This window comes from Notothenia rossii (assembly GCF_949606895.1).
Source record: "Notothenia rossii genome assembly, chromosome: 3".
NCBI classification, from domain to species: domain Eukaryota; kingdom Metazoa; phylum Chordata; class Actinopteri; order Perciformes; family Nototheniidae; genus Notothenia; species Notothenia rossii.
This window is the reverse complement of record NC_136901.1, coordinates 84080649-84096574: the sequence shown is the minus strand read 5'-3', so window position 1 is coordinate 84096574 and position 15926 is coordinate 84080649. Positions and strand designations below refer to the sequence as shown.

The 15926-nt window shown below is 37.6% G+C and overlaps 1 protein-coding gene across 3 annotated transcripts in view; it reads left to right on the top strand.

Moving 5' to 3' along the window:
• The window catches only part of LOC307034161 (uncharacterized protein), a 112027-nt gene that overhangs the window by 53187 nt on the left and 42914 nt on the right, over nucleotides 1-15926 (top strand). Inside the window, exons 2-6 of one of the 3 annotated variants that reach the window (XM_079672930.1) lie at nucleotides 841-904; nucleotides 1145-1447; nucleotides 1748-1894; nucleotides 1999-2042; nucleotides 2124-2849. In XM_079672930.1, the coding sequence (XP_079529056.1) occupies nucleotides 841-904; nucleotides 1145-1447; nucleotides 1748-1894; nucleotides 1999-2042; nucleotides 2124-2213 (648 nt within the window). In that variant the 3' untranslated portion in view covers nucleotides 2214-2849. Of the gene's footprint in view, nucleotides 1-708; nucleotides 905-1144; nucleotides 1448-1747; nucleotides 1895-1998; nucleotides 2043-2123; nucleotides 2850-15926 lie in introns of those variants that run through there. The other 2 variants (XM_079672931.1, XR_013806802.1) reach the window with 2 other exon arrangements.

Here is a 15926-nt window from a genome sequence, read left to right as displayed (position 1 = left end):
ATCAGGATTGTTTCTGGAGACTTTCCTGAAGTCTTAAGAAAGACATTTAGCCTTAAGAGTAATGATCGCATCACAGCTACTGAAGAGCGTGAACTATTTGTTCTACGTATTAAAGAAGCAAAGCTAAGTGATGCTGCAGTCTACTACTGTATTCAAATAAGCCAACAGAACATCAAATCCCTGACACAAACTGACCTAAGAGTTAAAGGTAAATACGCTTCTTATTTCATTACAGCCAGTTAGTTAGTAACACATTACAATTCCTGTTTCATGTACTTTAGTTTATTTTTCCACATAAGAAAATAGAACGTAAAAATGGTTTATTGTCAGTATGATTTTTACTCTTAAGTAGATTTGCAAAGAAATGTATGCACTTTTATACTGCAACATTGGGACACACATTTTGAACTACTATTACTTAGTTAACTATAATTCATCTTTATGTGAACTTGAGCTCAAATTGACGACACTTATTGTCTGAGAGTGTAACGATGAGACGCCGTTACTAGAGCTCACGTGGACATGTGGATATAATCATTGTACTGTGTGGGGTATATTGACGACAACTTCCCTGTTCCCCATGTATGTTGTAGCTGATTGTGTGCATCTGGTGCCCTGTGTTGTCTCCTCCCCCCTCACCTGTGTCTAATTGCTCCCCCCCCCCCACCTGTGTCTGGTTGTGCTAATTAGTGTATAGGTATTTAGGCTCTGTTTTCCCTGTCTGTGTGGAGGCTGGTAGTGTGTGTGAGATCCTAGTGGCTGCAGGCTGGGCTCACGTGAACAACAGCAGGAGCAGGATTGAGGCTGGGTGAACTATGTGCACATGATTTTAATAAATGCCCATGCCGGGTTATATTTTTGGACATTCTGCCTCTGCCTCCTTGCTTGGTCGAGCCGCTCAACGGTCAGTCTCACAGAGAGCAAGAAATAAGATAGCCAGTGAAACAATAAATTGCATCTAAGGAAGTATCTTTAATGAGATACTTGTAATCTCACTCAAGGCATTTTTATTTGAGATGGTATAATTATGAAGTAATAATACAATGCAGTTTTTGTTTACCAAATACTGATTGCAGCTTTGATTTGAAAATCATGATCGCATTTTATCTTTTGTTTGACTGTTGAAACTTTTTGAATTTCCCAGAACCTGAAAGCACTGCAGTTTCTCCAACTGATCCAGTCCGTCCTGGAGACTCTGTGACTCTGCAGTGTTCAATACTCTCCGACTCCGAGAACAAAACACGACCAGAAGAACAAAATCTGTGCTGTTTCAAGGCTTTTAATCAAAGTTTGAATAATACTCGAGGAAACGGTGTTGAAGTACATGAAAAGGAACCAGGTGGACCCTCAAAGAAGAAATGTGTCTACAGCTTCTACAAGACATGTCACTGCGATGTGGCCGCATGTGGAGAGATATTATTTGGAAATACAACAAAACAGAAAATTGGTATGTTACCGAGCCAATGTAATCTAAGTATTGCAGATGTCTTGGGGATTATTTTATCTGGCCTTAGACATTGATGTACATCACATGTTTGTAATAAGCAACCCAAGTGGTTTAAGTCAGTGTGGTTGAAGTGTTTGATAGGGACATTTGCATTGATAAGAGGTTACATTCAAATCAAAGTCAAATCAAATCCATATTGATTGTGAAGAAATATTTGAAGTAAAGTAAAATATTCTTGGGTGAAAGTACATTTTGTTTTACTCTAACTAAATGTTATTGTGTTTTCCTTTCATGTTTCAGGAACTGGCTTACTGTCTTTTGGTGATTTACAGACTGACGATGTATTTCTCCTTCTGCCGTCTGTGGTCTCGGCTATTTGTGTGATTGTTATAGCCATCCTTATTCACGCCATCAAGAGAAACAAGTGTGATTATTGCCATAATAAAGGTAAAATAAGTTACCTCACTGAATAACATATTATTTAGATGATGCTAATATCATTGTTTTTACAAACTAAGGCATCCTTATCTATTTTTAACTTGTGTTCATAGCTGCTGTTTACCTGCAAGGAAATGTTGCAAAAATGAATGTGAAGGTAAGATCAACATTGCAAAAGGCTTATGATGCAACTGGATCAGGTTTGTCATCACAAATAATTTGTAATATATTTCCTTAGAGAAATGAAGACCCGTGGATTTATTCTACTGTCGTCTTTACCGTCATGGAAACTGGCCCCGGGGTCTACACGGCTGCCAAGGCTTTTTGATCTGAGTGAAATGTGGAGTCAGCGATTCTCAAGAAAGATTGTTGATATTTGATCTTAAAATAAATATCCCCCTTCGTATTTACCCTGCCTCTTGCTCCCACTGCCTTTCTCTTTACACATCCATGGCCCTCCTTTCCCCTGTCCTCTGCACACGCATAAACACCCTGATGCTGATTGGCTGGATCACAACCAGCTCTTCTTTTAGCATAGGCACATAATGCAGTCAGCTAGCGGAGTAGATATTTGTTAGTAGTATATTGGATTTAAATCTTAGACTGCACCTTTTGACTGTGTCAGATGTCTTTGTACCAAATGTGATATAATGTTAATGTGTTTCAGTTTAAAGCTGTTATAAGATGTTGGAATTAGCTTGCATTATTCATATAATGTTTGTTTGATGGTTTTTGTTCTTCTTATGCTAAAGTGATATTGAATGAATTTAAATAAAAAATGCATTTTGTTCCATTTCTGTTTGTTGAACTTTTTTGTCAAACAGATATTAGTGAATGCCTGTCAAACATCTATGCTGTCGTCACACTGATTCTATGCCGCCATACACCCTTTGTCTTATCAACTTGGAAGAGCAAAGCAGGAAGACTCTATTTCCTCTACATATAATCTATTTTCTGCTCATCTCCGTACACCAAGGGGCATTAAAAGGTCTTGTTTTTTTCTATTAAAGGAAATTTAGCTTCATTAGTGTTTTTGGTGAAAAGTAGTCATTTGGATTGTTTTCTTTTTTCATGTTTCTTCTTCTGCTATTAGAAAAACTAGTACAATTACAGCAAACATATTTATTTTTCTTAACATATGTGTGCCATATAACCAAAAGTACATATAACTATCATTTTTGGAAAATGATATATAGTTCATACAAAGTTCAACCCGTTTTATCCGTCAAAGAACTAAAAATTCAAATTCAGATTGAAGAACGATGCACAGTCATAACATGTACATGTGTGTCGTCTCTTAGATGCAGCATTGCTTTTTGATGAACATTGATTACCCACTTATTCTCTCCGGGTGTTTGAAAAGTTTATTGATTTCAACTTGAGCCATTCTCAGTCGCCTCCTCATGCCTGTGCAACAAGCAGTGTTCTTTAGTGCTTGTCACATCAACAACTAACTCTTTAAAAGCAAAATATAAAGCAAAGTAATTAACAGCACAACATTTGTTAAAAACATGCAAAGCTGAGCTAAGCCAAAGCTCACATGGGCGCATGGTGCTGCGTGTGGTTTGCTCTCACAGCGGAGTACACACACTCCTGTGGTAACTCTTGCTTTACTTTTTTCACTTTTCTTGTGGAGTAATTCAGTGCTGCATAGTTTACCGCCTCTTCGTCTCCGTCCTGCAAATCATATTGTCTATTAAATATACATTCCTTAAATAGTAGGCCTGTAAAATAAAAAACACTTCATCCAAACCAAGTCTAATGTTTAAGTCTAAAGTCGTACAAGGATGCTTTTTGCCTCCATATTTGGTGCATAGTTTCAAAGTTCAAAACATATTTACCAGGTCAGTTGATTCGTCCACTGCCGCCTCGTTGGTTCTAGGATTACGGATGGTACACGTTGCTACTGCAGAAAAAGTTAAATAATGTTAGAGGGGGTTCAATTGTTCAATTGTCCCCTGAATTTCAAAGTAGAGTCTGGAGTTTTGCCCTTTTGTGGGAATTTTACTTTTGAATTTATTTTAGAAATATAACTACATGAAACTGTAGTTATGAGTTCACACAATATGTTGAGTACATGTATGGTGACATCATACATGACATGTCTGCATAGAGATTATTATTTTAGAGTTAAGTATTTCAGTTGAATTTCCCCTTTTGACAGATGAAGACATTTGAAAGGATGTTGAGATAACTCAGGACTCAAACTCGCAACCATTTTACACAAAGCTCAAAATGTATATCCTTTGGGTTAAACTGATAAATGAATACTTATACTTGCTTGATGAGGATTAAAAAGAGGGAAGCTTGGGAAGAAAATGATTCAACAATTCATATAAAAAAGGCCTCTGTAGGAGACACAAAGTGAATGAATGTTATGTGCTTGGGTTTAAGCCCAATGTGATGTTGGGTCTGTTATTAATGGGTAAAATTAACAGAAGTTACAATAAAACTAAATTCCTACAATTTAGAACATGAGCAAACATCAATGCCTAAAACTTTGCTGTATGATTTAGGAACCTACCTTTGCAGTGTCGACAAACTCCTCGATTTACGTAGAAAGTAAGGATGACGATTAAAGTCAAAGAGCAGGCCAACAGTGCTCCAAGTACGAGGACAACTGCGTCCAGTTTTGATCCTGGAATTAGAAAAATAGACACTTAACTCCTCATTCCAATTTTAAGAGATTTACATTTCTCTCAATATTGTCTGTTAAAAATACTGTCATATTTGGAGAATGTATTTGGCTTTGTCGATCAATCTTTACTTTAAAAAAGAGCCTTCTGTTTAAGGACACGTTTTTTTTATTGCACCAACTTTTTCAAGTGCATGACAAAACAGTATATCTACTTGGAATAAGATTTAAAATATCAAAGAGCTGTGAATCTGTTTGACTGAAAGATGCAGATAGATATTTAGAACACATTCTATATACACTTTTTCAATATTGATCCAAAATATCTGACTACCATTAATGTTCAAATTGTAGTAATTATTTCAGAATTCAAATTGAATACGTACTTGTCTCCACTGTAGTTCCTTCTCCAAACAGGATCTGTCCACATGTAGCCACAGCACAGTAATACGTCCCGGTATCAGAGGAGTTGTGTATAGTTTTGGACAGACTGAAGACACAACTGCGTTCCTTTTGTTCCTCACTGTGAGTGTAAATGATGCTTGGATGGGACTCTCCTGATCCAGACCTGAACCAGTACACATTGTGTTCGTCTGGACACTGATCTGCGTTTTCTTTGTTTTTGGAGAGGAGTGAACACTGGAGAGTCACTGAGTCGCCGGGCTGGACCAACTCAGTCTCCGGACTTTGTTTCACGTAGATAGATTTCTTCAGGTTTTTATGATCTGAGTGATGGACAACCATTAAGAATAAAGTAACTGATTTTAAGGATTTTACAATCTAGCAAATGAAGTCATTGAAATGAATATACTTTACCATTCACAACTAAAAGTGTGCCGTAAATCATTTCCATTTTGTATGAAGATCCTGCTTGACAGAAGTACATTGCTTCATCTTCTTTTGTTACATTTCTGATGTTTAAAATGTTCTGAGCATGCCGTTTTGTGATGTTGAATCTTGAGTTGTTAAATTGTCCTTGAAATTGTATTTTGTCAAAGGTTCCTGCCGCTACAGTTTGAAACATATATCCAAACTTCAGCTTATACCAGTAAACCATCCCCGCTTCATTTTTAAAGACTGAACATGTCAGAGTCAAATTACCACCAAGTTCCACCAGAGTCAAAGAGATCTGGTGAGGAACCTCTGCAGTTTGAATCAGGGCTGAAAAAAGAGACAACAGGACAAAAACAATGATTGATAAGATAAGACAATGAAAATTGATAAGATAATACAGTAATACTAATAGTTAAACTTGTCTAAACTTTAATACGACCTTTAGAAAATAGTAGTACTCGTTTTTCAGTAGTAAGTAAAGTTGCACTCACACAATGTCCTTAGAAGAAACAGAGCAGCCAGTCTTCCCATCATTGTGCCACAGAGCCCTTCCCTTGCACTGCTGATGTCTGCGCACCCAAATGGAACATTTACCCAGAAGTCTTCAAGGTTAACAAAGTAGAAGTCATTGTGATTGGCTGAAAGGTAGACCACGACCCTCAATCAACCAAACCTTCGATCATGTCCCCTTTTCAATGAAATGGAAAAGCTGTCTGACCAAACACCATGTGACATTTTGTGACATACTGATACGCAGCAGACACACAAAAGACGACTAAACAACTGACAGACAAACTTCCTGTCACAACAGTGAACAGAATTTCCACTGCAATGAGAATTTACTTTTATTCTTGTCCGTGTCGAAAGCATTTTGCTATCGAAGCTCACTGTACATGTGTGTGCGTGGTCATCCATTTTGTCACTGACATGTCAGTACCTTTAGGACATGATGTAGGTCTGGTGCTGTGTTGGGCAGTAATGCATTACTTAGTAATAGAGCTATTTTTGTCTATATGTATTTTTGTTGCAGATTGTTTGCCAAATAATGCATTAGTAAACATTTAGTATCCATAACTTTTCTTTCTAGTCTCAAAGCACTCAGGCATTTTACTTCAAAGCAAAAGTAAATGCACATGTCACAGCTACAGTGAGAGAGAAAAAGCCATTTCTCTTCCTTTGACTGACCACTGAATCTGTTTCCTCTGAAGAGACCTGCCCTACAGGATATGTAATGAGGTTAGAGGTGCCAGAAGGGAAGTGTTTCACAAGGAAACATAAATCTAATTTTAGTTTAATCATTGTCGCTCATAGTGTTCACTTTAACACAGTATTTTTCGGCTTTGTGTACTGTAAATCACATAACAAAGAAAAACTAAAGAGCCAACACACAGTGATTCTGAGTTGAAACTGTTTACGTCTGACGCTGAGAACATATGTGCTCAACGTTATTCACCTCTTCATGTGTTATTTGAGCTGTACAAAGTCAAACAGCACACAAACTTTAAAACAGCACTAAAGACACCTTCACTGTCAATGCATGACTAAAATACTGTATTACTGAAAGGGTAAGTTTGTATAACAAATGACATTGAAGGAAATTTGACTTTGAAAGCACACCCTATGTTGGCAGCCCACCTTTCCACTCAACATTTGTTGTCAAGTGGGTGTCTGTTCACCCACATTTACAGGGAACTAAATGGCAACATTCAGATGTATGTTTTGCAAGAATCTTTTTTACATTTTATTTAACAGAAATGTTTCCCCTTGTTCACCTACGTTATATTTCGTACAGTAGTTTGAAGTGCTCATATTCGATACATATCATATCTATCCAATGTCAGACATGTTTTTTTTTGCCAAACCCCACATTTAAAAGCTTTTGCAATAGTCTTATATTAAATAACATGCCTTACAACATGAAGTCTGAAGTTTCATCATCTGTGGAGTTTTGACTTTCTCCTCCATTCAGAAAGCCTTTTTATCAGGTTAATGTTTTTTCCCAAAAGGCAGACGTTAAAGATGTTTGGTGGCCCCGTCCATTGCTAAAAGGCATCGACACAAAGTAAATGTGAAAGACTATAAACAAACACACAAGGGCCACTTAAGGGTAGTAACTTCATAAAACTAAAGAATTTGAACCACAACAGCACTCAATGAATGTATAGGACCAGATCATGTGTCATGCAACTTGTAATGTATTTGACCTGCTCTTATCACGGAGTAAGAAACTACTCCCCTGCAGCAGTAGGGAAAACAGCGGACAAAAGGTTTTTGGTCTAATGACTTAAACAATTGTCTGTGAATGAAAAGGAGAAGAAAACCTCTTCTTTTATGACTTTGTCTTGGTTATTAACAGTATCAAAGGCCATTTAGAACTTGAATTGTACAATATGTGTCCGCAATCAATGGAAACGTTGAATTTCAATGTTCTCGTAAGTGACTTAGTGCTATGAACGAAGCGCAGAGCAGACTGTCTCTTGCAATCGTTACTGAAAGTTACGTGGTTTAATATGAAATACAGCAAAGACAAAGTTCAATAAGGATGGGACGGTTGTTGGATCTCTCAAGATAAGCACAGGACTTTGACGTAGGAGACCTCTTTTTGTATTTTAAGTAAAACCAAAACCCAACATTTACCTTACGCCTGTTACAAAAGGAAGCCCGCTAAGGGTGGTTGCTATTGATTTATGCTAGTTGCTCAAATTACGTTGTTTTTGCTGTTATGTTATAATGACTCGTTATGATTTTAACACAAATATTTATCTTTATTCTAACCATAAATATATATCGATCATCAGTTGAAAGATAACTATCCTTCAACTGGATGACAGATTTGTTGCCCTGAATTGTTTATCTAAGGAGGCTAACACGTAACTCACAGGCCTACTGTGTATGTTGTAGTAGTTGAGTGAAGATATAGTTACTCAATATTAGGGGACAGTATAAATATCAAGTTTTATTATCCATCCATCCATCCATCCATCTTCTCCCGCTTATCCGTGGTCGGGTCGCGGAGGTAGCAGTTCCAGCAGAGAGCCCCAAACTTTCTTTTCCCTGGCCACATCAACCAGCTCTGACTGGGGGATCCCAAGGCGCTCCCAGGCCAGAGAAGAGATATAATCCCTCCATCTGGTTCTAGGTCTACCCCTTGGTCTCTTCCCAGCTGGACGTGCCTGGAACACCTCCCTAGGGAGGCGCCCAGGTGGCATCCTAACTAGGTGCCCGAACCACCTCAACTGGCTCCTTTCGACGCGAAGGAGGAGCGGTTCAACTCGTTCAAGGCTTGTAGTAGTTGAGTGAAGATACAGTTAATCAATATTAGGGGACACTATAAATATCAAGTTTTATTATGTCAACAAAAAATCAGAAGCAAACAGTTCCACAGACATGTCGACCTAGATGACACCTTACAGTAAAGCTGGCACACTTCCTGTCTCAACACATTCAGAAAGCAACACGAATCTCTGACTAAAGAGAGGGGTGTGGCTGGTTGTAGTGATCTGATCTAACAACAGAGTACATACAATCTTTTGGCATTTCTCTCTCCTTTCTCCGTCCTCTTTTCACTTTCCTTGTTGAGAAATCCACTGATACATAAGTCACTGCCTTCGCTTCTTCATCCTGCAAAATTAAAAACAAAACGTGCGTCAATTACAAACTTTTGGGCGATTAGGTGACTTTAACATATAGACCATGTCTATAGTAGAGATTGCTTTGCAGTGATCTTTACACACTTTCTTTTGTCAAATGTTCAGCCATCAGTAATTATATTTATACCTTGTCACTCTTTATCAGGAATACATAACATACATTAAGTTTAGCTACTTATCAGTTGGTTTATTATACTGTTGTTTTATAATTTGATTATAATCTGTGTCTTGAACAAATAAAAAGCACCACATATTTACCATGTCATTTGATTGACCCCCAGTTGACATGTCGGGTCCACGATGATGGGAAGCACCCACTGCTCCTGTTTGAATGTAAAACAGGGTTTCAGAGTATACACACATGATTATTGTCACCCTCACATTGGAGGAAACAGAGGATCCAACACCTTCACATTTTCAGTTGTTTCCTATTTGGTTAGAAACATTGACTTTTTGTAATCTGCTTAATTCACCGTCAGCGTTGTTGTGAATAATCTGACTCCTTCAGAGCTTTAAGCAGTAAGGGATAATGTTATGTTCTCAAGGCTACCTGGATATTGTGTACTTCTGGGATCAGATGTTCAATCATTCCTGTTGCAATAGGATATTCTGTATTACACACAATAAATGTAATAATATATAATTTTGCATTCAAAACAATAGATTAAGTGACCTCAGGTTTACAATTATGTAACACTATAAAACAAAAAAACAAACAGCTCTGGAGTTTATATTATTGAGTCAGTAGTAGTGGCCATGGTGGTTTTACACAAGTAAAGGTATTTGACTATTAGAACAGTCATCTCATTTATTGAATAGAAACACAAATGCACACTATGTTGAGCCAAAAATTGGATATTGATGGATTTTCCATAATTTCATCATTTATTGGAGTCAATTTAACATATTGTGAAAACTCCCATCGTTACAATCATTGTCTGTTTTCACAGACAAGCTATTTTTTCAAGATTATTAGATCGTTATGGTTCCACCTAAAAAAGCATAACTGAAACTAAAGTATAATATGCTGAGCCTACCTTTGCAATTTTCACAAGATTCCCTTCGGTATCCATAGAAAATAAGAAAGGCAATCACAGTCACACAGCAGGCCAACAGCACTCCAAGCACAAGGAAAACTGAGTTCAGGTTTGTTTCTGAAACTCCTAAATAAGGAAACAAAGGAAGTCTTACTTTTAAGACATACACCGCAAAAAAACATCGGTACCACTTTACAATAAGACTACCCTTATAAAAGGTTTACGAATAGTTTGTAATTAATTTATTAATTAGGTTGTGAACACTTTATAAATCCTTAATAAGCTTTTATAAGACATGAGATAAACAGGGCAACTGTGACCGGTTGCTTGCCAAATAGTGAGCCCACATGTATCTGTACTGCTAAGCCTTATTAGAAATGGTAGTAACTCATCCATAAATGGGAATGTGTTTCACACTTTACAATAAGGCTCCCTTTTGGCAACTATAAATGTTAGTAACTCATAAATAAATGGTCATAAAGAGATGCCAAGAAACATCAAGATGGAAGGGGGGAATCAATTCAGTGAACAACAGATACTAAGGATGCTGGCTGATGAAGAAGACGAAGTACGCTAGGTAGCCAATTTAAGGCTTACTCATCAAGCCAAATAGTGAGCCTGTGTTGATGTATGAAAACTATGTTAGAACTGGTTTATAAAAGGTTCTTTATGATTAATGAAGTGTTTACAACCTAATTAATAACCTAATTAGAAACCCTTTATGAATCCTTCATAAGGGTATTCTTATTGTAAAGTGGTACCGTTTGCATAATGCATGTTGAAAGGAGGTTCATTCATCAGTTATAATTAATGTCTCAATACAATAATTGTTAAATGTAGTTGTAGTTAATGACTTTATCCACTCTAAGTTATATACTTAATATGTATATACATACAAATATAATTTAAATATACTTTAAAACGTACTTGTCTCCACTGTAGTTCCTTCTCCAAACAGGATCTGTCCACATGTAGCCACAGCACAGTAATACGTCCCGGTATCAGAGGAGCTGTGTATAGTTTTGGACAGACTGAAGACACAACTGCGTTCCTTTTGTTCCTCACTGTGAGTGTAAATAATGCTTAGATGGGATTCTCCTGATCCAGATCTGAACCAGGAAACATTGTGTTCACCTGGACACTGATCTGCGCTTTCGTTGTTTTTGGAGATAAGTGAACACTCCAGAGTCACTGAGTCGCCGGGCTGGACTGACTTGGTCTTCGGACTTTGCTTCACGTAGACAGATTTCCACTGATCTGCGTGATTCAGTAAAAGAAAACATAACATTTATATAAATTATTTGTATGACATGAGACTTGACACAATAACTGAAAGTAATAGATATTTACCTTTCACAGCCAAGAAGATGCCAGTTCCAAAACTCTGTGAATACGTCGATCCAGTGAGACAGAAATATGTTGCTTCGTCCTCTTTACTGACATTTCTGATTGTGAAAAGATAATGAGTATCATCTTTTGTTGCTTTGAACCGTTCGTCTAAAAAAGGTTCAGTAACTGCTAGTTTGCCAAAAATCAACTTATAGACTGGCTGGGCCATTTGTCCAAGAGACTGTTTGAACAGAGAAAGTTGTTTGCCTTCGATCTCCAAAACTAGAAAATGAAAAGTAAAATTTCCACCAACTTCTACCACATCCAAAGAGATCAGGTGAGGATCCTCTGCCGATTCAATCAGAGCTAAAGAAAAAAGACAAAGAAAATGTTTAATGGAGGAGATCATCTTTAAGATCATCAAATGGTATTGTCTTTCATACAGGAGTAAAGAATAGCACTTACACATCGTACAAAGAAGAATCAAAGCAGCCAGTTGACCGATCATTGTGGTGCAGCTCTGTCGTCTCTCACGACTGATGTCTTTCCACCCAAATGAAGGTTTGCTCACAAGAAGATCAACGTCTACAAAGTAGCAATTGTAGTGATTGGCTGAAATGTATACAATGACCTCCCCCCTACATTTAAAACCTGTGGACCATTTTCTTTCGATCAGAAATCTCTATGTACTGAGATTTTCTTTTTTCAAAGAAGCCTCTTTAATTAGACAATAAAATAAGTTTTCAGTTTTTGGTGCTTAGCTAAGAAGTACAGGACCTATTCAAACAGCAAAACCCTATTGACACATTTTATGAATGTGGTTTTAATCATATCAGCATGAGAACAAAAAAAGACACACACAGAGACATTACTTCAGTGTCACTCTATTCAACAGACCGATGGCTGTGGTTAATCGTGTAACACACCAGGAAAGCAATGTGGGAACATGACGACTGCTAGCTAGCAAACACATCTGTTTTTATCAAGTACATTGCAGATTCCATATGGTCACAGAAAACTAATTCTGTAGCTTAATAAGATGTTTGGTTTACATACTGGATATACTTACTGAGCAACAGCAGTGAGTTGGATGGCTCCACACACCAAAGACATTGTTGCAGTTGCTCAATGATGTATTGTTCACTCTATGCAGGCTAGCTGTTTTGTTCCATAACATTTCAATAGCCACAGTGTAGGTGGTAGAAAGCTGTAGGGGAGAGGTGAGAGGAAATATCACCAAAACCAAGAGATGTGAAGAACTTACAGGTTAAAGTATGTGTTGAGATAGTGCTCTCTGTAAGGTAGAGCATTGTCATGTTCTCAAGTTGAACAATATTGTAGAGTATCACTGATTTATTTGTTTTTAAACACCAAAAACTCCCTTGCTTTGTCGGCAGTGAACTCCAAAGCATGCCTTCATGTATTTTAGATTTGAGAACAGAACTTTTTTCCTTATTTGCCATAACATGATTTTGTACATCCTGTATTTCTGTAAACCTTATAGTCTTACAACCGGTCTTGACCATTTGTGATTCTCTAATGTTCCCAAATAGATCAGGTTTTAACCCTAACAATTACAGACAAAAACAGACATTGCACTCCATTATAGCAGGAAAAGTAAAACCAGTAACATAAGGGACTAGGCCATGCCCTTTTTTATTGAAAATATGTTATTGTTACACCTGTGGAAAATGTCCACTGAGAAAAAAGTGGTGTATAATATTTGACACAGCATACATGTTATCGAGCACTCCACCTTTCAGATCTGACATCCCTTTGTAGAGACCTTCTGCTTCAGAACAAGAAGCAAAGCCACATGCAGCAGCTACACTGAGAGTCATGCGTTGTGGGGGGGCCATCTCTCCACCCTTTGACCAAGCATCAAGGCTGTTACTCAGAACTATGGGCTTCAACAGGATGTGAAGTGAAGTGAGAGCTACATGAGACTTCAGCAGGCTTCATCATCGTTTTAGTTTTACACATGCTCATTTAAAGTAAAAACATTTCTATCTCAAGATTATTTCTAAAGATGCAAAAGCATCTATCTAATTTACAATCTAACTGTATCTATTAATTAAACATTCAAATAGACAGGCTGCCATTATATCACCAAATTAGATCACGGCTAAAATTCGACTGAAAGACGGGGGTTGAACCAGGAAATGATGGGCACCTCCCCTGACTAACTGCAACTACAGATAAAAGGCAATAACTTGCAGTAAGCTTCAATTAAAAAGGATCATCACATAGTGTGACTAGTGGTATTCCACTTGAAACATATAAAAATATCAGCAGTGCAAGCCCAGCTTCATGAAGTTTATAGAATGATAAAGGTACAATCACCCCTTTGTATTCACACCTCAGTGTGAAGCCCAACCACAGCTGTGCTGAAGTTTCCATGCATCATCTGGTTGTCAGTGTGAAGCATTTATATCTGACTGTTTGTGTGAAAGTACAAGGCATGTTATGGCTTGTTGTCAATGTCAACAACTGTTGACCCTAAATAAAGCCACAAACCACAACCTGCAGCTCTGACAAATGTTCTGGAAATGTTGGCCATATAGATAGAAAGCTATTTATATTTCTAATGATATTCTCTATACACCTTTTGAGTTGTCAAGAAACCCTAAATCTTTATTTTTTGTAAAAATGATGTGTGGGGTGTTTTACTGGACTGCATTATCTTGATGGGTGTTCCTTTAATAAGTGTCAGTAAGAGAACACAGACACTATAGCGGTACAGGATTGTTTTGTGTTAAGCACCTTGTAAATAGTTGGTTTAATTTATCTGTTTTGTTTCCTTGGTGTACATTAGTTTTCTCTTCCCGGGGAAAACATATACAGGAGAGAAACTGTAAATCGTCTCAGGACAAATGTGTTCCTTTGATTCTCTGAGAGTGTCGCTCTGCTTCTTCCTCTAAAGCTCTCTGAAATGAAGTGTATTGTAGAGGACGGATGTTTTAACAGCCCAACTCTGAGTTGTGCTCTTCCTGCTGAAGTGACTGACAGGCAGAGGGGGTGTTCATCATTTATGACGTGGAGCATCCAATTGGCTGGTTTGCACAGTATTTAAGATGGTTCCTCTGTCCTTCAATTTGGCAAATGGCAGCTTGTATTTTCTGTCTACACAAATCAAAAAGATACATGCATGTTTAAATAAATGGCAACAACAATGTGGTAGGATAAGTCCTAGAGACACAGGCCTATACATTTTTGGATGCATTACAAATTATGCATTTGTATTTGAATGTTAATCATATTAGTACCTTTTTTTTATAATGAATATTCAGCTATTGTAAAAAAAAAAAAAAAAATCATATTTCACTCAAATATTGCAGTTAACAAATGAGAAATTAAGTTTTGATCACTTCCAAAAATCCCGTTCATAAATCCAGACAAACTTTAAAAGTGACCTATCATGCAAAATGCACTTTTGTAAACATCTTTTATACATCCGTGTCCCCGGTGTTCCAGGGAGCTCACCAAGTGTCAGAAAACACAACCCTCTCTATTTTCCTCCGTACCCAAATCTCTTAAAAAGGGGCTGCAACGGATCTGATACAGACTGATCCAGATTTGAACACTTCTATGACGTCACAGAAGTGGCGCTACGGCTATTGGGCCACCAATCAGGAGGAGGCAGCCACGGACATTGCCGTTTGAAAGCGCTGGAGACGCTGTAGTCCATATGCCAGGCCTGTAGATGGTGCTGTTCTCACAGAATCAGCCCATGAAATGACAGTGTTAAATTGAGCGAAATAAGGAATGGCTAAAATGTATGATTTGTCTGGTATTTTGAAAAATAAAAAGTATAAATATGCCTTATATAGGTATGGTCCTACACTATATTATTCAAATATCAATCAATCAATGTTTATTTATATAGCCCAATATCACAAATGTTACATTTGTCTCAGTGGTCTTCACAGTGTGTACAGAATATCAGTATGCAATACGACACCCTCTGTCCTTTGACCCTCACATCATACAAGGAAAAACTTCCAGAGAAAACCCACAGTTCAAAGGGGAAAATGGGAGAAACCTCAGGGAGAGCAACAGAGGAGGGATCCCTCTCCCAGGACGGACAGACGTGCAAAATAGATGCCGTGTGTAAATCAAAAAGATAATACATTTACAACATAGGTAGACCAAATGTTTGGAAATGCATGTGTCTATAATAAGAAGATGAATCCACGAGGATGTCAGCAATCTTGTGGGAGCCATCAGGGAAGTAGTATGGTGAGAGGCACAACATATCTACGTCAATGCACTCTTATTAGATTTTATTTTATCACTATAAGCTTTATCAAAAAGGAAGGTCTTAAGCGTACTCTTAAAAATGGATAGGGTGTCTGCCGCCCGAACACAAACTGGAAGCTGATTCCACAAATGTGGAGCTTGATAAGAAAAGGCTCTGGCTCCCATTGTACTTTTAGAGACTCTAGGAACAACCAACAACCCTGCATTCTTGGAACGCAACGCCTTAATAGGACAGTAGGGTATAATGAGTTCTACATAGCATGATATGTCCACTTTAAACATTTTGCTACGTCCTT